The 25292-nt window shown below is 44.3% G+C and overlaps 1 protein-coding gene across 3 annotated transcripts; it reads right to left on the bottom strand.

Annotated features, from left to right (window-relative positions):
* Positions 1 to 416: 416 nt before the first annotated feature.
* Positions 417 to 24843, bottom strand: LOC120834575 (zinc finger E-box-binding homeobox 2). Of its 3 annotated transcripts, XM_078091784.1 has the most exons (9): positions 11562 to 11634; positions 10142 to 10322; positions 7711 to 7995; positions 6024 to 6236; positions 5370 to 5563; positions 5097 to 5208; positions 3363 to 4858; positions 3008 to 3191; positions 417 to 2720 (listed from the first exon to the last, which is right to left on the bottom strand). In XM_078091784.1, exons 2-9 carry the CDS (start codon positions 10278 to 10280, stop codon positions 2074 to 2076), a joined length of 3270 nt encoding a protein of 1089 aa, XP_077947910.1. In that variant the 5' UTR covers positions 10281 to 10322; positions 11562 to 11634; the 3' UTR covers positions 417 to 2073. The 3 variants fall into 3 exon arrangements, with proteins under 3 accessions (XP_077947910.1, XP_040058566.2, XP_040058567.2); XM_040202632.2 differs by lacking the exons at positions 10142 to 10322; positions 11562 to 11634 and adding an exon at positions 24653 to 24843; XM_040202633.2 differs by lacking the exon at positions 10142 to 10322 and having other exon boundaries at positions 11562 to 11725.
* Positions 24844 to 25292: the final 449 nt, after the last annotated feature.

Genomic DNA, 25292 nt, shown 5'->3' with positions numbered 1-25292 from the left:
GACCTAAAACTCAAATGCCATCATTTGATACTGCAGAGCTGCCCTGCCCTGCATACCTCAGACACATCCCCAGGTTGACAGGCATCAAGCAGCACTTCGGGAGAATCATCATGCAAACACAGACACAAAAAGCAAAGTCTGCATCTCATGAGTGGTTTACTGTGATAGTCAAGCTTCAGGACTGCGCTTATGTTTTTGTCTTTACAATTGCATGTTTTAATAGCCATAGCTTTTCATAGTTTAAGAGTGATCTTTTATTAATCTAATCCATGTCATAGGCATTAAATGGAAATTGCCTTGAGGTGATTAATCAGAAATCGAATCTGTTCAGCCTCATGAAGAGGTTTCTAATTAGAATGCAAAAAAAATTCTAATAATATTCAGGATAATATTAAAAAGAAAAATTACAACATTCCTTTGACAAAGTATGTACAATTTTATTATATCAATTATAAAACATATATAAAAAATACATACAAAAGCTGAATGGGGGCAAGTAAAAGATTAAAAAAACACTGCTTGTAACAACATGAGTGTGCAGACGCTAAGAGAAAGTAAACCATTTCTCATCAGGTAAGGAACTACTCACGAAAAAGGTGGCTGTTGGCGTGTACATTTGCATATCTTTGGTGATAAATATACACATAAACAAACACACACACACACACACACGTTATGACCAAAAAGTTTCACGGTCTGCACAAATGCTACAAGCATAGTCACGCCTTTCTTTTCTCCTTGCACCAAGGCTTTGTCGGATCACTCACAGTGTCCAAAGTACATCTGAGGCACTTTTCACGATGACTGCACCGCAGTCAGAAAGAGGAAGTTAAGCTGTTGTATGTGTCCTGAGTCTTGACCCTTTTATTTCCGGGGCTGAGAAAATGGCACGTCGTAAATTGTTACGAAAAATAGAGCCCATGTTTGCATAAAATGAAATGGAGCTCCGTGTGATGATTAAACAGTGAGGCAGTGCAAGGCGTGATTGCTCCCTTGAAGGACCCCCCCCCCCCCCCCCCCCCAAAAAAAAAACTGCCTTCACTACCAACTTTAACACAGAGATGACTGTCCCTTTGCAAACCATACCATTTAAAAGGTGCAGTCGGATGCTTTTTGTTTAATAAAATAAATAAACAGCCACCTTCAACCGCTTTTTACAAAAGTATTCTGCTGGTTAGTCAAAGCCACAGAGCACCATAGTTAACCCGAGTTAACCCGAAGAGATGGGGTGGTTGCACCTTGTTATTTCACAGCATGAAAGATAAAAGAAGTACTTCATCTACATAATCTCCAGCCCTGACTTTGGGACAAAGTAATAGCTGCATGTGTGTATTTTCATGCAAAACATGTTACTGCTTATTTATCAATGTAGAGGTATGGCCTTGTATGAAATAATACCACAGGGTGTTGAATGTTACCTGCATTTGCAAAAATAAATATACTGATTGAGCACCCAGCGAATCTGGTTGATACCACTATCTGTAACATCCAAGCTCCAACTTGAACATCATGCTGAGTAACAGTGGATGTCTCTTCATTGCTGCAATCGGTCCTCTGCTGGTTTCTTAAATCCCCCACTGGTGTGCGTCTACATGTGAAAAGTTGAATTGTTTCAAACAAAGGAAACTGGATCATGGACATAGAAATACACATGCCTCCCCTTTGTGTGTTGTGCAACGGTGAGCTGCAGCAAATAAAAATAAAAATAGATGAGATTTATGCAATGTCACATCTGGATAGATGAACTCAGATGAGTGAACCCAAATGGGTTTTAGCTGTCTTGGCAAATAAAAACAATTACGACAAAACAAAGACGAACAGAAGGCGCTCTAGGTACATTAAGTCTATTTTACATTGTAAAATACCTTATAGTATTTTTGTGTTGTCATATTATATTTATGTATATTTATTTTGTTCATATGGCTTAATCCACGTCGAGTCCATCATAGCTTTGGAAGGTCTGTGCGTTTCCTCAAGTAGATTTAAAAAAAAAATTGTAATCAGTTTTATAAAAGTGTATCAAAATTCTTAATATATAGAGGTTATACATTCTATAGGCTTGTTGAAGTCACCTTAGGTTTTTATTCTGGGTAAATCTGTTAAATCCAGGCTAAGTTCACATTTCTCCAAGTCTACATTCTGGCCCTTGGTGTCCCAGAATTGTCTGTCTGCTTTGTCAATGTGGTTCCCCACATCAAAACCGTTTATCTCGTTTTGGACTCCATTCTCTGCTGCAGGTGAGCCTAGAATGGGGCTACAATCCCCCAGCTCCTCTGCTCCCTCTATCAAACCCACATGTGCCCTTTCCACTTGACCATCACTAACACCTAAGTCGTTATCCTCCTCTTCCTCCTCCTCCTCTTCTTCCTCCTTCAGGGCCTCTGCAGCCCCATCTAGACTGGAATCGCTGAGGAAGGAATGCGCCGTCTGAGTGTCCTCCACAGACAGAGGGGCCTCGTCAACGAGGCGGCCCTCTAGATTTCTCCCCGCCCCTGGGGGAAAAGACATTTCCTCGTGATCTTGGTCTGGATCCTGGTCTTTGCTGCAGTAGGCGTAGCGGTGGTTCATGTGCTGTGAGTACGAGCCGGAGTGAGAGAAGCGCTTGCCACACTTGTCGCATTGGTACGGTTTCTCCCCGGAGTGCAGCCGGCTGTGCTCGATCAGATGGTGCTTGTGCTTGAAGGCCTTGTTGCAGATCTTGCACTCGTGAGGACGCTTACCTGTAGCAAAAACAAATAAATTATACATGACATTCTACAGAGAATGGAAATCCAACATTTGTTTTTCATTGGGGAGGTAATTAGCATAAACATTTGGCAGCCGTATTACTTAGAACAAAGAATGGAAGTAAGGGGAAATAGCCAGCGCAGTTTTATTCAAAGAAAATCCGTTTGCCAGCATCTCTCAGTAAGAAATCAAATAAGGATGTTTAAACATTTGAACAGAAATTGTCGTGATGTATGATTCATATCAAATGGCATAGAACTTTTGTGTGTTTTTTTCTTGCCTGTGTGCTCGTATTTGTGACGGAGCAGAGAGCTGCTCTTCTGGAAGGTTTTTTCACAAATGTCACAAGCGTAAAGGCCCTCATCCGTCTTCCTCAGCCTTTTTTTGCTGGGTCCCCCTTCTCCCTCCAGTCCTTCATCCACCAGGGAGAGGTAGTCTAGAGCTCCATGGCTTAACACTTCACCCTGATGAGAAAGCATGAAAATCCCGATTTGTGTTAAACTATTTCTCAGGTTCTTACAGCAGCGCTTCAGGATCAGATATTTCAACCTATTTTTCTTGCTGCCTCTGCAACGTTGTTCTTCGGCAAATACACGTAATTGATTTAAACAAACCTGAAGGGGAACGCTACTCACCATGAGCGCTTGTCTTTCCAAGTGGATTTTTTTCAGGGTCGCCTCTGCGTCTGCGTCCATCATGTAAGCCAAAGGAGAGAGAAAGCCCGGGCTGTTGACTTGCTGGCTGAAAGGAATCGCTGTGATGCCGTCGTGTCCTGAAAGCCCTAAACCAGACTGGTTGAAGACATGATACCCGTTGTATAAGGAACCTGGAAACATAGGCGCTGCGGCCCCACCGAAGATCGGATGGGGCTGGAGGGGGAGGTGCGATGTTGGACTTGGTCTCCTGAGTAGCTGGGTCCTGTGCTCCTTCCTCCCTTCCCCTCTGGCTGAGAAGCCGTTTAGGGTTTTGTTTCTCCCCTCCCGGTCTAACAGCTGCTTGGGCAGCGAGAGGTCCAGAGGCTCGCTCTGTGCAGACCAGGGGCTGCTGGTCTGGTTCTGGGGGGAGGTCAGCTCAGGAGCACAGCTGGCGAGGCGGACTGGAGAACCGAAACCTGAAGAGGGAACCCTCTTTCTGACTCGGGGCGATGACAGCTTCGGGGAGTGGTGGATCGGCTGGCTTGGACTTCTCTTGTCCTGACTGGAGCAGTACGCTCGGGAGGACGAGGAGGCATCATGGTGGGGCTGTGGGGGAGAGTACATTGCCACCAAAAGCTGCTGCGGCAAAGAGTGCCAGCTGGGCTTCTGCATCGGTGACAGGCCGTTTGACACTTCACTCGGCTCGCTGTTCTCCGGTTGGAGAGCAGGTCTGGGGAAGAATAAAGGCGGCGAGTGGTGGTCTTTGCCGCGGAGATCTTCGATTACCTCCACCGTCTCTTTGTTCACCTTGCAGAGGTAGCGCTCGTGCTGCAGGAGCACCGCCACATTGGGGAAACTCTGGGAGCACCAGCGGCACGTCACGCCGAGCACACCTCTCTCCCCTTCACCTGACCTCGCCGCTTCTCTTCTCCTGTCGGGCGACACCATCCTGTCAGCTCCAACTCCGTTGTAAACCGTCTTACTTCCCTCCATTGCAGCCCCTCCTCCTTCTCCTCTGTCCATCTCTTCCTCTTTCCTCACCTCCTTGTGAAGCATCTCCTGCAGCATCTGTTCAAACTTGGTCCCAGAGTGCAGATAAGGCAGCATGGTGGTCCCGTTTAGTATGCCGGCCCTCAGAGAGAGCTCTGCCGAGGGGTCCCAAAGTCGAACCAAGGAAGGGTTGTGGTTGCCGTCCTGCACGGAGAGCTGGTGAGGATCCTCCGGTCCTAGATATAGAGGCTTATGGTCTTGGGCCTGTAAAGCCAATGGGGAGCCCTTATCACTGCTGTTTCTCCCAACACCTGCAGAGGGAGACGTTGGAAACGAGTGGTGGAAGGAGCTTTGGCTGTGTCCGTTAAACGTACCACTGGCTCCTCCCGCGTTTCCCCCTCCATTTCCTCCGCCACTGAGGCACTTTTTGCTGCTTAAGTGGGAGCTGTAGGAACCAGAGTGAGAAAAACGCTTCTTGCAGTTGGAGCACTCGTAAGGTTTCTCCCCTAAAAAATGACAAGCAGGGATATATTAGACAAAACATGCCAAGAGTGGGTTGAAATACTTTCAAAGAATTTCCTAATTACTGCCTAATGTTTTAGATCATCTTAACTTGTTTTCTGTCAATATATCAAATTAGGTATAATTTCATAGCATAACTGGCACATCATGTAAGGGGTAGTGATACAGTGAATTGAAGAGCAGATTGATGGGTGAGTACAGCTGTTTGTTATTTTGTCTCACCGCTGTGAATTCGCAGATGCTCTTTGAGGTGGTGTTTGTACTTGAACGCTTTGCCACACTGGAGACATTTGAACTTCCTTGTCTCAATGCCTTGATCCAAAGAGATGACACTCTACCGTGATGAGAAGAGAATGTTGTTAATTTTATGAACACATTCAGGGATTCATTTCAACATATGACCAAGCCGGATTTTGTAAAATCAAATCCACATAACTAGGTAACTTTGTGAGACTAAACGTAATGGTGAAGTTTCTCCTGCTCTCTGCATCTCACCTTATCCTGCACTTGGTTGTGAAAAGCCAGGTGCCGCTCCATCTGTGCCCTAAGGGTGGCAGTATATCCACAGAGCGGACAGACCATGTGGCCCCCCTCTCTCTCCTGACAGTACTTGATGTGGTCCCTCAAGGAGGCTCCTCGCTGATACAACCCGTGGCAGAATGGACAGGCCTGCTGGGTCCTCCCTGCATCTAGAGTCCAGACCCACAGGTTACATTTCATGAAAGGAAAACCCCCCAAAAATCACTATTTTATTTTATCTGATTCACTGATTCATTTTCTAACCCGCTGATCCTGTTGCAGGCAGGAGGGACTGGATTGTATCCCAGCACACAAGCAATGAAATAATAATAAAATAATAATAATTAAGAAAGCCTTAATTGGGAAGGTTATATCCATACATGACGTTGTAATTATCATACATATGTATATGGTTTATTATTTGAAACTAATGTTATTTATTATTTCATCTAGTGAAGATATTTTGTAATCTTATGTCTTAAAAACGCTTTCCCTTCCATGTGTTCGAATTAACATTATCATGTGCGATGTGCAGCTGAGCTGCTGTTGGTCCCTCTAACAACACACTGCCTGACTTCAGACGTGTTGATTCTATTTAGCATCACTGAAGCTGTTCCTTCATCAGCCTACCTGCTCCCTCGGGCGAGTGTTCGGCCTGAGCGCTCGGTGACCAGATGGCAGGTGGCAGCTCCTCGCGCCTACTTCCCGGGTGGTACACCGCTGGCGTGCCATTGTGGTTTAGATGGTCCAAGAGACTGGCTGAGGTAGAGGCCTTCCTCAGCTGGGCCAGAAATTCATAGTGGGCAAGGTCCTCCAAAGCATTTTGAGAGTCTGAGGTCTTGCCTACGAGAAGAGAAAAAGATGCGGAACGGAATTGTACTACTCGTTATAGGAAATATTTTTAGGAATATAAAATAGGATATATAATATTCTATTATAATATAATAGAATATTATATAGGAAATATAACAAGAGATAAATTCAGAATGAAAACTCTGATCTATGCACACATTTGCAGGAAAATATTAGTATTGGATTATTTATTATTATAAGTCTCCCTGAAACAAACATTCTAGCAGCCAGGGTTTTGTAAAAGCAGAGAATAACAGGCCGCACAAACTGACTATAAACAATATTCCGTTAAAATGCAGATTAATACACTGCTTTTTTATATCATCGCTCCGGTTGAATGAACTTTTTCACTGAAGTTGCTGCTTTCATGAACTAAGTGTTCAATAAAATTATTGAGAAAGTGTTTGCTCTCTTGCAGTGAGGGAATGTGCCAATATCTTAACCCAAATATGCAGCGCCAGTGGGGATGAATCCTAAAGGGACGCCGTGCAACTGAATCGAAGTTACCTAAACTGTTTACTTGACGACTGACTGAAAAACAAGGTCATTTGAAGAATTCTTTGGCATTTGCGTCCTTGAGTGCGGTGACAGGAGGGCAGGCGGAGAGGAAGGCAGGGCGCCTGCTATCAGGAATCAAGCCAGTCAGCTCACAGGGACTTTGAGGAAGATTTTACAAATGGTTGCAGATGTTGGCATATTTTGAGCTGTTTTTTATGTGGCGAGGGGACGAGCCTGAGTGGTTGAGTGTTGTAAAAACTCGGCTTCGCCTTCGTCAGGCAATGCCAAATCACACAAGGCGAAGGAGCTAAGTGATTGTTAGTAGGCGAGCCGCGTGAGCCTTTGATCTCTCCTAAATAAAAGGGAAAGCCTCGCGTCGCGCAGCGCTGATTTCAGTACCGTAACGTCACCTCTTTGATGCATGGAAATATTGTGACATTGTGTGGGATGAGTTCTTTTGTCATGCTTTCAGAGGGCTGCCTTTTTCAAAGAGAGGAGTGAAAGAAAAAAAAAGGAAGAGCTTGTAGCCAAGCGTGGTTTCACTAGGAGATGATATGAAGGTGTATCTAGAGGGCTGTGAGAGGCACCATGAGACTTCCGGGGACTTGCATCAGAAAAACAACGTAACACACACACACACACACACACACTGCTGTCCTACACAGTACTTTTTCAGGGTGGATGCGTTTACTGACAACCTCTGTCCTTCTGCTGTAAATCTTTGAGGGGACGCTGGAGGCGCATTTAACTCACAATGTTTTGAATTGAAAAAGTGCAGTGGGACCTGAAAGGAGTTTTTTGGCGCTCTATCTTTGATTTAACTCTAGTATAATGTGTCAAGCCCCACCCCTTTAAAATACAACGCAGTAATGTTTACTCTGAGTTTACTTTTACATTTTTAAAAGTAAGCGTGCTTTAGCTCGAGTATCATGTTTATAGTTTTTTCACTATTTTGTTCCAAACTTACAGTACATGCCCAACGGTTCCTGGTTCCCCTCCCTGCCACTGGCAGATTGGCTGGTGGCGTTTTCCGGGGCCTCGGCCTCCTGCTCCACTCGCCAGTAGCTCGCGCTGCCGGGGCTGACGCTGTGCGGCCTCATGGACCGGGAGGGGCTGGTAGGCTCCTCCGTCCCCTCGCTGGGGGTCAAGCTCGTCTTGTCCAGGCTCTCCTGGCAGTCCTGGGGCTCCAGGCTCCACAGGCCCACCTCATCCTCCCCTTCAGATCCCAGAGAACTCACTTGCTCGGCATCCACTGTGAGAACAGAAACATTTTAAGGCGTGGAAGGATATCTTGTCTTGTTTGAATGCCGTGCTGCGAAAAGATTGTGATGCAACATATCTGAGTATCCTATTATTTAAGCCGTAGATTATCACCAACAAATATGGTCAAAGATGGACAACAGTGTGATTACTTGTCTTGTCAGTTTTGTTCCTCTGTGAGCGGGAGGAATGAAATTGTCCTGATGTGAAGTTGTTTAATCTGGTTCTTATCATGAGTTCTTTTATATGCCTTTGCGTGGTTTGATGTGCGAATTAGGATCAAAACAAGCCTTCACACTCAGCATGCAACATACATGTTAATGCAAATAAACTGAACTGTAAAAAGAGATTGCCAACTTATTTTACGATGCGAGTTATGCTTTTTAAAATATTTTACTGAGCTATAACAACATTATAAAACTCCAGGCAAAAAATAAGAATGGTTAATAGTCCTTTTTTATGAATTTCAGCCAGATTTCCCAAATGAATGGTCTTTTATGAAAATTAATCGAAATGGATGCATTCAATCAATAAAGGTTTGGTTAAGGTCACGAATCCAGAAAAGACAGTTTATTTTATCAAATGGTAAAATGATGTCGTGAACTTAAACCGTTAGTACGTGTAATTGCTCTGAAAGAACATGATTAGTGTAACAGCAGAAAATGTACGTCTAAATGTGCCACACATGTGCGACAGGCACAGATGTAGTGCAGCAGTACAAAGAAAAGATAAATGACATATTGTAATAGAAGTGTAACTTCTGTGCCCAGACTCCCGCACAACTGAAAAGGCGAACGACTTTTTCCCATGACAAAGACAATAAATGACAATCACAAACACATGACTGGGATTTCAGCGGTAGGCTCTCATTTCCAAGGCTTTTCTTTTGAAGACCGCTGTTTTCCTCTCACTGATTGGCAATACCTAATCACCAGCAAGTAATGCCCATTTAGGAATATATCATTTTCAGGAACCTAAACCCTTGCACTGTGCCAACACACAGAGGGCCAATTCCTCTTTCTGTGATTGAGATCACGAAACAACATCGTCATGCTTCCTATTAGTTTTAAATACATTCCTCTCTTTGTCCTCTTTTCATCAGATCAGAGTGGAAATAAGGTTTCATGGCTCATTTAATGTCTCAAAACAAGATTATTCTTTAAACTGACAAAACTAACACTCCCGAGAGATTTTTCCTTCTCATGTGAGCCCTTCCAAATACACCCTCGCTGGCTGGTGGACGCCATGAAATAGTATAATAATAATAATAATAATATAATAGTATTTTGCTTTTCAGTTGCGGCCCGGAGCTCACGTTGAAAAATTCCAGAGAATGTTTTACATCGGCAGAGACATCTCTGCAAATCTTTGTTGTCGACTTTTACTTCACACACACACGCAAACACACACACACACACACACTCTGTACTGAAAGAGTAAAAGGAGGCCCAGAGGCCCAGTGCTGCCGATGGGGCAGCCCGCAAACACCCACCTAAAATCCTCGATGCGTACACACACTGTCCTGATGAGCTAATCTCAAAGTGCAAGACGTATCAGTTTGTGTCTCTAAGTTGCATGTCCTTCCCCAGCGTCATTTCACCTCTGTAAAATCTTACCTCATGCAAAACATTCTGATTCATTTGAGCTGCCGCTCCTTGCCGCACCACTGACATGAGGGAGGAATGACTTGCTCTTATGGGGGGTGAAATTGGTCATCAAATGTGCTTCCCTACAACAAACAGCTATGCAGTTTTATGATGTAGTTCAGGTCGGCCTATCAGCCCGGCAGGAATTTCCTGGGTTGATGGCAAATAACGCTGGGCCTAAAGAGAGAAAAATCTGGTCCGGATTAGCATCAAATTGGCCTTAATTCTCTGTCCCGTGACAGTGATCGACACTGAGCCTATACGTGCTGTCATTAAAGCAGCGCCGCTCTGGGATGGCTTTCATTACTCGGCCTGTTGATTTATTTATTTGGATCGCGCCTGCATCCTTCAAACTGCTCTTTTAAAAAAATATTGTTTGAGCAGGAAAGCTACATCTTTGAACTGCACAGCAGGTTCGGGACGGCTTGCAAATCGAGGTCGCATGTCAAGGTATGAATTCGTATGAATTCATGCAATGTGCAAGAGATTTACCAATGTGTAATTCGTTGGAAGACGCCGAACACCAAAAACACAGAGCGGAGCACGGTAGAAAACAGCTCGCTGCTATCGTGTGCGTGGGGAGCACATGACTCATATCCAGAGAGTGGTAACCGAAACCGTGCTGCATCATGCTTGACGATGTCAATCACTTGGTCTTCAGGATGAATCGTTTCTGATGGTTTGACAACAACAGAGGATTCAGATCAAACACTCCAGCTCTATTTTAATCTGTCTGTTGCTTTCCCTGCCACGACAGTGACTGATTGACAGTCCGCTTGCCAGAAAGGAGTTTCTTGTTTTCTGCTCGGGAGTAGTTTCATCCTGAGAAAATACACCCATGTTCTTGTCGTCTGCGGGGCTTGAGATCCATCTCCAATCGGATCTGAAGCAAAACAATTATCATCCGCAGTGATCGTAGATTGTTTATTTGTTTTTTGGCCACTTTTTCAAAGCCGGACGGTGACGGATAATGAAATATGTTCATTATCACGTACACAGACAGTGAGAAACCACACAACATATCATTTACAGTAAGATGAAGAAAAGAATGATTCTGCACGCGCTCACTACAGCACTGAGAGTTTTACTGTTTACATCCCAGAGGGCATCGACTGTACAGTAAAACCCTAAGTTGCAGTTTTTTTACGACGCACACATGTGATCTGCTATTGACTCAGTAATTCTGTGGTTAAATGATAAACATAGAATAATTACCTAGAAATTACCCTGTTTGTTTCTTTTGGTTTAAAAGGCCACTAACAAGGCCAGGCCCAATTTACCGCACATTGTAATCGTTACCGCTCTGTTAATTCTATGTTGGTTGCACAAAAGAATAACGGTAATGTTATCAATGCTATTTATAGATTTCCACTTTTCACATAAAAGCAACCTATTAAATAGTAGTTTATCCCGATACACTTGTTTACTGTGTCAGAAAAGCCTTGTGTCTGAATCAAATGGGTCCTAAAATGACATTTGTCGCTTTATACAAAAATAGTAAGTAAGGAATTTAAAGATACATTTCTTTTGTAAGGGTTGTAACTTCTCATTTGATAGGATCTTGCATTTTAAAGTTTGAAAAAGAATCCCTTTATAACAATTTCATCTATAACAATCCAGAGTTATTTATATCCACATACAAGGGACACTGTCAACTGAACAACTAAAAGCTTTTCTGATCAATCATATTTTATATATCTAAAAACCTTTTGGATTTTTTTTCTAGATGATTTAGTTTTAGTTAATGCATGATGCAATACAGATTATAAATGTCATGCTGTCAAAAAATGTCCTGCTCTCACCAGTGTCAAAAGAAACTTCCACTATTTTAAACTCAATAAATCACCACAAGGGCCGTGGACGCCCACGGGCTAAAATAAAGTGCGTGTAAATGTCCGTATTGTCATTTTACCTGTGAGAGCAGTTCAGAGACGAGGTAAATCCGCATTCGTCTTCAGAGCGCACTGACGCTGACAACGGTGACCCATCTTTAAATATATCGCAGAAAAACATTTTTAAGAAACTCTCTCAGCGACAGCTCTCCTGTTCATGCCTGCTGTCTGACATTTGAACAATGATTCAGGGGAGGGCCGCAACCAAGAACAAACGCCGCCCACCTGATCCCCTCCATTGTGGCAGCAACTCACACTCTCTCTAAGGTGTTGGTTCCTCCTGGCGCTGGCCCCTCTTCTGGTTTCGTTTGGTTTGACCTGCCCCAGCAACAGTGACGAGGGAAAAAAGGAGGCTGATGCCTAAGAGCGGATTGTTTTTTTTTTTCTTAATCTATGTGCTTTTGCACATGCACCAAATGCATAATGAACACACTGTTTTACCCTGGATCCGTTCCCGCAACAAAAACAGAAATAGAGGAGTTGATTTTGAAACGTTGTGAGTGTATGATACCAATAATATTTACTAGTTTGTTATTTAGAAAACTCAGTGTTGAATTTTAGTCAAGACCTCATTTTAATCCATCAGCAAGTTTTACATGTTAGCTTGTATCGGAAATGTTTTCAGAAAATGGACTCATAAATGCTCTAAATGGACATGTTAACCAATAAGAATGGTGGTAATGTGATGTTTTGCAGCACTTTTACTGCATTTATTTGGGAAGAAAAGAGGAAGTGCAAACATTCTAGTTTAATGATGGTGAAAATAACCACAAACTCATACATATGAAATACTAGGTCGCAAGGTCAAGTTCCTGTTCAATTGATTACAGTTGTGTCTTTGCAGGATGTCAGGATGCCACAATAGAAACAACAATTTTGCAAACGGCTGCAAGAATAAACGTGATTGAAAGTGTGACACTGTGATGGGGATTCTAAAGGTCATATTGGTGTGGAGAAGGAGATGCTCCAATGTGATGTTTGCCGAGGTATGATTTTGCATTCTTGCCGTGTGTTTAGCAGACAGTGCCGTGGTGTGTTGTGTTGTGGAATATTTCAATAAAATAGTTCGGGAGAAGAGAATGAATTCGTTCGAGCGCCTGTGAGAGCAAGTTAACTCCCTTCTTCAGACACACCTGCATATGGAAACCTTAAATCTTTACTGCTTTTGCACATCAGGTTCAAATACTGACACTTGAGACGCGGGTTTAGCACAAGACAATGTTATAACATATTTTTACCATTACAGTTGTCGCACTTAAATTGTACTTACAATGGCTGTTATCTATAACAAGTCGTATATTGGTACATTTTGCACCGCTGCATAAACTGTACGGGAAGAAAGAAAAGTGATGGAGAAAGAGAGAGAGAGGAAAGAAAGACAAAGTTAGGAATTTGCAAAGAGAAAGAGACAGAAAGCAACAGTTGGACTAGTGGAGTCGAAATGTGAAAACCACGCTACAGAGGGAAATTCCCTCAACACGCACACTCACACACCAACTCGGGTACAGAGAAACACAGAAAAACAAACAAACACGACTCGTGTTGTGAGCACAAATGGGGATCAAGACTGGGCTGCTGCTTCAGAGGGCCACAGCACGATCAAACACGGCAACGGAATCTGCGTGTATGTGTGTGCGCGGCCCTTCGTGAATATCCTAAAAGCGTCCCGAGATGGAAAAGTTGGAGCCCGTGCGGTGCCACAGCAGCGAAGCGAGTCACGGCTTTGTGCCTTTTGAGACGTCCCGCTCATTAGGAGACACCACCCTGTCAGAACGCTTAAACCACCACCACAGAATGTGCAGCCCAGTGGCAACATCTGCACTTTGAAACACTCAGAGGGCCCCACGGAACAATCAGCTCAAGAAATAAACACCCAGCCAATTTCTTCACATCGATAAAGGTTCAGCAAAGTGTGCACAACTGCAGACGAAGCAGAGATCTTTAAAACTGACTCCAAATGTTGAAACTCTCTTTTTTTTTGCCTTTGTTCGCTGTGGTTTTTAATGATTCTGTTAAATTAGGGCCCTTGCGACACAAACACAGAAACACTTTCGGCATTTTATTTGCTTCAAAGCCACCGAGCTATTCACTGATACCACACTCGCAAAGTTGATTTGTCATCTAGTTGCACTTTTGGTGTGACTGCGTGCTGCTGGCGTGGGTTTCATTATTCACAGGCGTGGATTCGATGTCTGAGGAGCGCGTGCGAATCAAAGCAAACCCCCGAAGACAGCGGCAGCCAACACACTGTGGTGTTGTGTACGGCTGCCTCTCTGAAAAGGGCGCCGGCATGTGAACAACCGAGTGAGATCAGAATCCCGAACCTAAGATGGTCTATGTCGACTTCTCCGTCAGTAGTACACAAAGTTTATTTGTTTTTACATCTGATTGTTGAATCTCATGTTTGCGTTTGAATCGTCTTTGCTTGCGCAAATTCATTTAATGAAAAATGCAGAACAGTCCTTAATATATGGGATTTTTGTGCATGGTTTTGTGACTAAAAACACAACTGAAAGAGCGATGTGTGTTTTTGCATTTTCAGACAGACAGAAATAAGTGAATTAGAGCAGTCAGAGTGAATATGGACAAGAAAGGAGTCCAAAATAACTTGTGGCCTAAACCAGTAATCAAACCGAGAAGGTGCACATACGTGCCGGTTAAACAGCTGTGACTAAATTAGAGGTACAGTACGCTGAAGTGCAGCTACAGACACACACGGAGACAGTGTGAAGGAGACGGAGACACATACTTACAGGCCACACTCTCGTCCCCTCGTGCAGATTCCCACCCGAGTTATTTATTCTGAGATTGTGCCTCTAGACATCCTTGCGACATGTTTGCAGCCTGTAACGATCGCCTCCGCAAGAACTCCAAAATGAGCCGCTTCACGTGTCTCACAGGTAGGGCTTAAAGAGATGGCTATCTTATCTTTCACAGAATCCATTTTTATGCAAAAAGGTGCAGCCATCGAGTTTTCCTCTCTGCACAAATGAGGCAAGGTGAGAGAGAAGAGGTGTGCAGAGAGCCCTTGTGGTTGCGTGTCATCTTCCTCTGGAGGTTTCCTGTGTGCTGCTGCCTACATGCTTGCTGCCATATTCACCTGTCCTTTCGACCACCACAGTGACATTTATCACAAAAGGATCACCTTTTTAGACACAAAGGCCAAGTAAATGCCTTTACGTGACTGATAAATGACTTTTTGCTATAGGGCCTCTTTCCGTTTCTTTGTTGGCAGCTCGCACGCAGCACAAAGGAGAGTGTTTTATTTGCCTGTTAGAAGGCCCTAACAAACAAATAAAATACCAGGATTTAGAATGTTTTAATTTTCTTTAAAAACCCTTAAAATACATTTTTTATTTTAATAGCCCTGTTTGGACAGTGGGCTTTTTTTACATTCACCCCCCGATCGCTGAGACGATGAGCACTTCACGGCCTCTGACATCATCGATCGCCTCATTCTCTCTCCGTCGTTTGGCTCCTGACATGAACTCACACGCGACACAGTTTCCACCGCCCTGCTAAAGATACACAAACAAACGCTGCCGATATCGTTCTGGACTCGAGTCTTACTGAAATGTGTTACTTGACTCATTCTCCGTGTCGGTGACTCACCAGCGGGCGACACCTTGCACCGAACTGCTCTGTTTCTATGGCGTGACAGCTCCTGCGTGCGACGACATCCCTGTCGCCCCGTTTGACTCGCGTTGGCGAGAAAAGGTTAAGATCGGTTAGAGGCGGCGCGTTATTTCGGGGTTGGCCCTGCGGGATCGGCGCTGGAAGGCAGTTAACGGTCACAGAGGGCCCCACGCGCTCACCGCACCGTGAATCAAAACCCCAAAACTCCACTTCATTAGGCTGCTGTCATTGCAGAGACTCTCACACCACTCTATAAATACACCCTCCTCCCCCCCCCCCTCGTCTCCCCCACTTCCAAATTTGTTTTCCCTCTTTTTTTTTTGTCTTTACACGTGAAAATGCTCGGGGACTGTTCCAGCTTTCTGATGTGGCTCTTTATTTTGTACGTTGGCGCAAGGAAACCGCACGATAGTGGCTCTTTTTGAATATTAAAACATTCCCTGATGGGGCACAAAGGTTCTGAAGTTTTATTTTAATAGGCGTGCGCGCTAAATAAAACTTCTCTTTGAGCTTAACAGCTTTATAATGTGGGATTTGGTTAGTTCAACTCGAGCTGTAACTTTCAGTTACTCACTAGGGGAGATTTGTTTTGAGGGTGAAACAAATATGCCCGGTATCCCACTGACTTTGTCTGCTTTATAAGATGCTGTTAGAGGTGTTTACTGTGATGTGGCGTTTGACAATTTACTGCATTAAACTCCCCAAAAAGAGTTATGAAAAAAAAAAAGTTATAATAAGAACAGAACTGAAGGCATCACCACATGTACGGTCGCAGCAGCATCAATTCAACTAACATTACAGATCTCCCCAGCAAATAATCCCACAACAATAATAATCCAGCATGTTATTCCACAGAAAGATAAACTGGGCCCTGATAGTCAGCAACAAATATGAAAAGACATCAGCACCACTTCTTGTACCACTTGCTGCTGGACAACTCAGTTGAAGTAGAACGTTAAGCGTGTAGCTGTACCTAAATATACGCTTCACCATAGCAAATGCTGTTTTTAATAGACGCAGCCTGTGGACTCGACCCGACGGCCGGTTCCTGCCTGGCAAACCCTACAGACGGGGCGCCATCCTCTGGCGCATGTGGACATTACACCCTCCACCGCCCGGGAGATGATGAGACGCCGAAACATTTCAAGTGACCACATGTGACCTCCGAGTGCTTAGGAACATCGAAAAGATGCCTTTCTAATGTGCTCATGTTTTCTTCTTGTCTCTCGCTGAATCATCCCTGCCGTGTCTGCACAAACCATCCACTCTCTCTCTCTCTCTCTCTCTCTCTCTCTCCACATACTAGGCCATTAAACCGGCCTTTTTGTGGGTTTGAAGTTCTGATTAGGAAGACGTATGTCATACTGCATATCCGTGTGTACGTTGGTTACAGCCTGCTGCACTGTGCGTGTGTCTGGGAGGGAATCTGTGTGCGTTGTGAATGTTGGGCCAACGCCTTGAAGGGGAAAAAAAAAAAAGAAACTAATTAAAGTAATGGAGAAAAATGCCAAGACAGCAGAACCGCACAAAAGAGTGTGTGCTTGTGTCTTGTGTCCTTACTGACCTGCCCCGGTTGGAGAAGAAAAGAATGATCGCAAGAAGAAGGAGAGAGAGAGAGAGAGAAACCTCAACCGGAAAAATAATGTATATAAAATAAGACTCAACAAGAAGAAAGGTTTAAAAAGCAAACTTTGGGAGTTTAAGAGGATCTTTGATGTGTATCAGAAGAGGAAAGCAGCCTTGCGACTGGGACGACAGTAATTTTAAGTCGAAGCAGAAGGCTGGCCGACTGACTGCGGGCTTTGATGGCGCCGGCTGTTTGAAGTGGTTTTCGGGGGATGGGAGCAGCGTGTGGTGTCAGTGGGACAGGGGAGGCGCTCGGCGAGAGACGGGGGTGGGCCCGATGGCGACTGCACAGGACTCGAGGATGGGAGGATGGATAGATGGCGGGCGGGAGGAGGAGGAGGAGAAAGGAGTATTAAGAATGGAGAGACGGGGATGAAAAGAGTGAAAGGGCTGTAAGAGTTAAGACAGAAAGCAGAACCAAAGCGATGGCAGAGGAGGAGGAGAAGACAGACCAATGAAACAGCCAGCGAGAGTCACACGACGAGGGGAAGAAGAAGGAAAGGGAACAGATGAGGGCCAGAAAAGCTCCAAATCTGAGAAGAAAAGTTTAAAAAACAAACAAAAAACAAGCGACAATGAAATCAAGCGTCAAGATCTGTGTCCGAAATTCAGAGGCCCCGTCCTATTATCAGGCCTGGACACATTCACACCTACCTATTACTTGTGTCATTAAGATGACGCTTCCTCCCTCTGATATGCTGCCAGGCTGCCTCATGGCTTATACTCCTCCTTCCATCGCCGCTGCATGCCGGACACATGCACCGTATAATCATAACTGCACCGTTTCCTCCGAGGTACCGGAGTCGACCACACAGCCGAAGAGGAAAAAGACATTTAATCCGTACAAGTTCAAAACGTTTCTTTGTTCTTCCTCTGGCCTATTCATTTTCGTCTACTAGTGACTGACTTTTTTGAATTAGAAACCTTTCAGGGTTTTCTGATTTTGCAATACCGACAAAAAACGTGACGACCTGTCACGTCATTCTTTAAAAAAGAAGAGATAAGGCTACTGGCGTGATTGTCACACAGTGATAAATGATTGAGTGGACCAGTGTCTACTGATGCTATTTGCTTTGCTTCCTTTCTAGCAGAACATACTTCCGGTTTACGGATCCTGTTCTTTATCATACCTGGGCTACAAAAGATTAATTTTGCAGCTCTCGTATTGCACACACCACGCCAGCGTCAACATCTCTGCTATGTGTTGGGGTTAAAGTTGGAGTTAGTGTGTTTAAAGGCGTACGCAGTTACAAAACGGCACTCTGACAAAAATAAATAAATCCTCACGTTAGTTTTCCTTGTGCCCAATGATGTTTTTTTTATTTTTTATACCTGGTATCAATTAAACGATTAACTGACCTAACGTATGAACGCATTTATTGCCCGAGTGAAAGATGAGCGTTTGCGCTTTCACAGCCTCTAAAAGTGTCGGGTGGAGAAGTGTTCAAATGAGCCGCTGCCAACAGTCGACACAGAGAGCGATGAAGCCGCAGTCAGATAGATACACGTACGATTTAAGACCTAAAGCCTCGGCCCTTACAGGTGGACCTGGAGGTCAGTGAAGCATGGAATGTGCTTACTCCCTCCCAGGTGACTGTGTGTGTGTGTGTGTGTGTGTGTGTGTGTGTGGGTGGGATGTGCAGATGAAGGTGGTGCCAGGTGATCACGGGTACAGGCAGACGCAGGGAAAGAGGGGGAGTTGGCCGGCTGACCTCTCCAATGCCTTTTCCTGTTGTCTGTCCAAGTTTTACGTGATGGAGTACAAAGCAAGTCCGCTCAGAAATGTTGCAGCATTCGGCGTTCACGCGTTTCTATCTGGTACAGAGATCGCAGCTCATTAACTCAATCAACAGGAAATGTATTTGAAACAATGTTTATGACATATTAATCATCTTAATTCATCATACAAAAATACCAAACATTCCCTGGTTACGGCTTCTAAAATGTGAAGTTGTGCCGGTTTAATCTGTCTGCTTTCCAGGCTATTAATTCTCCCTCAGCTCTTGGAATGTCTACGATTTATGTTTTTTATTTAAATGGCTCAGGACCGTGATCACATGGCGTGCAGCACAAACAGAACAAAATATAGTGATAAATGAATGACACATGGTTTAACTTAAGTACAACAAATGTAATATAAAAAATGGACATCCTCATAATAACTTGTGGCTCATCTGATTGGACTAAACAAAATGAATTTATTAAAAGATAAGATGGACCGTTTAAAGATGATGCTCTGGTTCCTGTCCAGTCCTTTATGTCTTACAATGAATGCGGCTGTTGTTAAAAGCCGGCCTGTTCTTTCGGTTTCCAGCAGCAGACGCATTTCCAATTTTAACTCTGAATATCACAACTTCTGAGCACACCATGCTACTTTTGCATTAACTGAGCGTTCAGCTAGTTAGTTAATTAGTTTGCACCAGTTGATGTACTTTCACTTTAGTGTGAGCCAGAAGTAAGACAAACCAGTCATTGGCCCATCTTATACACACGTATTATGCACACTAAGCATAGTTGGACATTTGTCAACTACATTGAGTTTATTTACCATATCAGGTTTTTATACCTACAGGTTTTTTTTTATATTTTTTTTCAAATATTTACTGTATCATGGCGTCAATTGTATCATAAAGCACCTTGAGTGCCTTTTACAGTGCTCTACAAATCAAATGTATTATTATAAAACTACAAACACAGTAAAAGAGATGTGACCCTCTCCACATTTCATCTATCCAGCGCTGTGCTCTTGTCTTTGGAAACTAGATCCCTTTGTCATCAGAAAGTGAATTCAGTGCACATCTTAACATTTGGATTGATTCTTTTTTTCAGCTATTGAGCTCTGCAGTATTTTTAGTAGATCTGGTTGCAGTTTGTTGTGCTAAAAGTGTGTAAGTGGAAAAACAGATGCAAGAGATGAAGAGAAACCGACTCATCTTTGTTACTTGGACATTATAACAATGAGAAAATGGACTTAGTGAGCAATGACATTGAAAAAACAAAAAGTGTTAAATTGATGAAACCATAAACAATGGGGTGGGTGGGTGGAGGGGGGGGGTTCATTTTGTCTTCTGGCCTTTTAAGTGAAAGCACTCCTCGGCCTGTTGCTGATACACCCCACATACCGGACTGTTCCCCGTTCGCTTCTCTGTCTCTGCCACCCATCTGCACCATGTAATACATGACAGCTGAAGCAGGGTTTCCAAATTTAATTTGAGGTGTGATAAAACAGCACATATCTATAAAGTGTGTGCAGAGAGTTCTCGTTTCAACCTCTTTCATGTGCCGCATCTGAAACACACAATGCGCAGGCTGTCTGCACTTAAGGAAGAGCCCAAAATAGACTTAATGACAACGAGTCTTGCCAAAGCAACGACAAGGAATGTAACAATAGCGTGGCGAGCGGCTCACGTGGGGACTTAGAAAACGGGAGGGGGGGGGTCGATTTACAGCATCCAACTATACGCAGCATGTAAACCTTATCAGGTTTTTATCATGAAACGCCTTTAATGTGAAAACAGAAATGTCTGAGTCTGAGTGAGAAGCCGCAGGAAATACAGTAGGTGTTAAAGAGTGAAAAGTGCATGTGCGCAGGCATCTATGCACACCTCACACGCGCGGGGCTATTAGTGGGATCGTACAGTTTGATGGAGTGTGATCGCTCAGCTCACGAGTTTATAATGACGATGTGCGTTCACCATTCAACCTTTTTCATTAGGACCATATTTTATAATAAGAGGGTTTTTCCGGTGATTACACTGGATCTGACCGTCACCTGACACCAGATCTGATCATGATTGCTCGTTAACTGTAACATCTTGACAAAAGTCATGTGCAGCTCACATGGCAACCCCCCCCCCCCCCCCCCCCCCTCTCTCCTGTGTGTATTAATCCTGCGATGGCACTGAAAACTTTCCAAATAAATCCTCCTAGAGTGGATCGACAGTGTGGCAGCCACCAGGGAGGAATGTTCATTCAGACATGGGACTGCTGTGGCTCCATCCGAAACATGGCAAAGAGCGATAATCGAATAAACATGTGGAAAATACCAGAGGGACTCAATCAAGGGAGGGATTCCCCTTTTACTGCAGATCTGCCGTCACACACGCAGAGCCGGGATGGGAGAGATCTCTGACATTTCAGCACTGCGGGAACGTCGAGGAACAAACGAGGAAGCCCTTATTATCCCGCGCTCTCGTCGCCCGCCCAGTCTCTCTCCGGCCTCGACCCCCCAACCACCCTCCGTCTCCTGGTGCCGAGAAAGACCTGTCAACCCCATCAGTTTTCCAACTCTGCCCCCCCCCCCACTGGTTCTGACGCCTGAGCTGAACCCCTTGAAGAGTCCCGGTAATAAAACTGTGGTGCCTGGGCTCTTCATTGCTGTCTCGGGCCCCGCCGGCCCTCGTCCCAGAGCGTTAAAGTAAGCCCGGTCCAACAGGCCCGCACCCCCCCCCCCCCCCCCACACCCTCCCCCCCGCTCTGTACTGTACAAGCGCGTCAGTCACTCACAGTCAAACGCCCCCCCCCAATTCTCTCTCTTTCGCTTTTCCACTCTACTCTTTCGTGTGCTGCTCGAGTCCTTTGTGTACAGTGCGCTATGCTCACTGTGGCAGCACCGTGCCAGAAAAAACCCACACAAACACACATGCACACGCATACACAGTCAACGACACACAGCTGGGCCCCAGCTGCATACAAAGACTGGGGTTTGGAAATCAATGAAGGAGAAAGAAGAAAAGGGGAAAGGAGTTTAAATAAATTGGCACTTGAAAAAAGAAGAAAAAGAGAAGGAGGGAATGAGGGAAACAGGGAGAGAGAGAAGCTCTTTTAAAAATACAAATCAACTCAACAACAGTGTGAGGGTTTTTTGTTTTTTTTTGGACTGAGAAAAGACTAAATATTTTTCTGAGGGTGTTCACGAGACGCAAACCGTCCTCTGATTCAAGAACGAGGCTTTGAATGAATCCGATCGCTCCTCAGAGGACTCGCGCTGAGTTGAGGCGAGGGCAGCGTCTTCACTGAGATGCTAACAGTGCTTCTCCAACGCGGCGACGTGTTTTCACCAGCTTCCTCATACATTTATGTCACTGTGAAAACAGAAAATGAGAGCATGCTTTTTGATAAGTCATCTCCCCCCGATCCATCATCCGGTAAAGTGGAATCACAGTTGAGCATGGGATGATCGGCGTCAGAAGTGCTTGGTTTAACTGACTGCTGTTTACACAGTGGAGGGGGACGTGGATCTGTTGGGTATCGTTGCTCGGCTAATTCATTCACACACTTTGAAACTCAAATATCTCCCCTCAAAGCCAGTAAATGCGTGCCGTCGTTTTCAAATGGATATATTTTCCCTCCCTTTGTCTCAGGGCTGTTTTCAATCTGCCAGGAACGAAGGGTTGTAATTTCCCCACGTTAAGATGGGTGAACATTGACAGCTTTATTGGGGGAGACAGAGACATAATCAATAGGCGCCTTGGAGAGAGAAGAAAAGCCAGCCCGTGGGTTTTTTTTTTTCTCTCTTTCTTCTGGTTTGGAAAAGATCCCCAAATCGCTGTCTTATGAGTTGGGTCTGCCAAATTCATTTGGTTTTATCAAGGACCTTTAACTCCCTGCTCGCGGAGCTGCCTCCAGCCCAGCACATTCCAAATCCAACACAGAGCTTTGAGACGCACAATTCTACACCGGCACGAAGATGCACACGCAACTAGGTCTCACTCTCACAAGACTTTGAACGTGCAGTGACGAATGTGTGACGAACACGTGTGCCCTGTGCGAGAGCTGCATCGGTGCCAGCAAACACGCACATGCAGATTTACCAAGAAATCGTTGTGCAATATGGGTGGGAAAGAGGCCTGAACTTACTGATATTACATCGGATACAAACGTGTAAAAGATAAAAGTCTAACGTGACATTTACCATTTTCGGATTCTCAGATAAATATTGATTTATAATCCTTTTTTCTTCACGGCCACTTTTAAAACAGTTTGTGTGAAATTGGCCCCATGGGATGCTTATCTGTCCCCTGAGGAGATTAAGATCTGGGACTATTTTATCTGCTGCTCTGTTAAGTGACAGGTCCTTGTCAATAAGTGTGCTTTTTTTGCTGACCGCCTCCGCAGTATGACGGATTTGTGAAGTCGGTCGACAAACTGCTACGTGACAGTCAAAGGTGATAGAGAGAGAGAGAGAGAGAGAGAGAGAGAGAGTGTGTGTGTGTGTGTGTGTGTGTGTGTGTGTGTGTGTGTGTGTGTGTGTGTGTGTGTGTGTGTGTGTGTGTGTGTGTGTGCGCGCGCTCGCGCTTCAACACACAACTATCCGTTATGCCAGGCGGCCAGTGAAGTTTCTCACCCTGGGGACACTTTGCTCAGCTTCACACCTCTCTAAATAAAATGAGGAAACACTAATAAACTACAGCAAACTAATAAACCAAATAAACACACTCCATACAGCACAGGTTTAAGCCGGTTGCACTCTGCTTGGTTTGCAAGGGTTCAGAATAAAGCAGGTATATTATATGTGAGTAAAAATAACATAAGAGATGTAGTTGATTGTGTTTTTTCTTTACTTACAGCTCTGTTTGCAATGGAGGTAATGGTTTGTTAAGGACGACTGGTGGCTTTACCTGCTCCATCCAACAGCCTTGCAGCAGCGAGACTCATCACCCAAAACCATTATTAGAAAAGGGTTCTTTTGAGGGTTCTTAGTGATTTTAAATGAAGGTTTACGTTTAGGTATTTCAAAAATGAGTGGCAAGATAATTTAGGGCTTAAACAAGCGTGTTGTGTTTCTGTTTATTTGTGGATTTGACACTAACATAAATGTTCAGTTATTATGATAGAGAACAAGAGAACAACAAAGAACAAGTGTACATTTGCATCCATGCACATAGTGTAAATCCTAAACCTCTATTTGTGAGTTCATAGCCACACACAAGCAAACACACACACACACACACACACACATACACACACACACACACACACAAGCACACAAGCACAGGCACAACTTGATGCATGTAGAACAATGTCTCTTAATTCAGCTTACTAACTAATGGTCTCTCTCCGCACTATTGTATGAAGTGATTTCACAGAAACTGATAACTGACATCATCTAATTCTTGATAAGGCTTTTCATGTCAGAATAATAAAAAAAATGCCTGGAAAATTAGATGGGTTCTAATAAAGACATCATCTTTTAAAGCCTATAGTAGAAAAACTAAATAGGTTTCATCATTTTCTTAACTCAACTTTACTATACCTTTAACTTTATATATTTACTTGAATGTATAATATATACATTGACGTGCAAGTGTTTTTTTTTGTGAAGAAATGTTTGATATTTCAAGTTCAAGAGAAGTAACCCATCGCTTCTGCAGGCTACTTTCTATCTAAAACATTTCAAAATAAAAACGTCAAACCCGGTCGCTTAGCAGGACTTCGAATATAGATTCTGAGTGAAAAGGATCCGGAAAAGTTTGAGTCTCATTGCATCAAAACTCAAATCTACAAAGTTGCTCGGAGGTACTGTGACAATGCGTTAAGAGAAAAGATCAGTTAAAGTTAAGCTCAAATAAACCACAGGTTGTGTGTGTTTTATACCCGTAGAATAATCCCAATGGGGGAAACTCAATCCTCAACCCGACGATTTAATCTGCAGGGACGCAAAAACCGATGAAACACGAAACACGTCAACCTGCTTGTCCAGCAAACTCCAGAGACACTGGACACAATGTGTACAATTATCCTTCGTACGGACTGCAGAAGAAATCATCTCGGTTTCGCTCGAGAGCGTCTGTCCACTGCATCATTTATCAATTTATTCAAACTTTTCCCAGCGCCGCTTGTTTCTTACCTCGATTCCTCCTCGGGTTGGCTTGTTTCCTTCGCTTGCCCCTACTTTCTTCTGTCATCATAACGATTTTATTTTCGTCGTGGTTGTAGTTGTTGTTGTTGTTGTTGTTGTTGTTGTTGTTATTGTTGTTTTAAGTTGTCCGGTGGAGAGCGGTGCGAGTGCGCGTTTGTCCCGAGCGCCTGCCTCAGAATGAATGGGGATGAGGCATCGCCTTCGCCTCGCAGCGGGAGACTCTCTCTCTCTCTCCCTTTTTCTCTCTCTCTCTCTCTCTCTCTCTCTCTCTCTCTCTCTCTCTCTCCCTTTCTCTCTATCTCTCTCTCCCTTTCTCTGTCTCTCTCTCTCTCAAAAAGCGGAGGCGACGCGCCGCGAGGCGGAGTGACGTCACCGGCAAGATGTTCGTCCCCGAGGTCAAGCGTGCACCTTCCTCGCGCGTTACAAAGTAGTCCGTAAAGTCCACCGCCTGCGATGACGTCATGCTTTGAAGAAACTTATTTTTCTTTTACGAGAGGGTCGCTGTGTGTCCGCGTGGCCTCGCTGGTTTCCTCCCTCTACATTGCGGGAGCGCGCCACTCTCACTGTTACTATAGTGCGTTGTTTGTGGGTAATTAGTGTAAAGTTCGACAGGAGACACGAATGGCGG

Source organism: Gasterosteus aculeatus, chromosome 17, assembly GCF_964276395.1.
Source record: "Gasterosteus aculeatus chromosome 17, fGasAcu3.hap1.1, whole genome shotgun sequence".
NCBI classification, from domain to species: domain Eukaryota; kingdom Metazoa; phylum Chordata; class Actinopteri; order Perciformes; family Gasterosteidae; genus Gasterosteus; species Gasterosteus aculeatus.
This window is presented reverse-complemented; position numbering and strand designations above follow the sequence as displayed.

What these genes read in the sequence shown, in the direction of transcription:
- LOC120834575 (XM_078091784.1), bottom strand. Translation starts at nt 10,280, where the DNA reads ATGATGCAGCACGGTTTCGGTTACCACTCTCTGGATATGAGTCATGTG. An exon ending in GGAACCGTTGGGCATGTACT is followed by an intron (nt 6,237 to 7,710) that starts GTAAGTTTGGAA and finishes CTCTTCTCGTAG; the next exon opens with GCAAGACCTCAGACTCTCAA. An exon ending in GCATCTGCGAATTCACAGCG is followed by an intron (nt 4,859 to 5,096) that starts GTGAGACAAAAT and finishes GTCATTTTTTAG; the next exon opens with GGGAGAAACCTTACGAGTGC.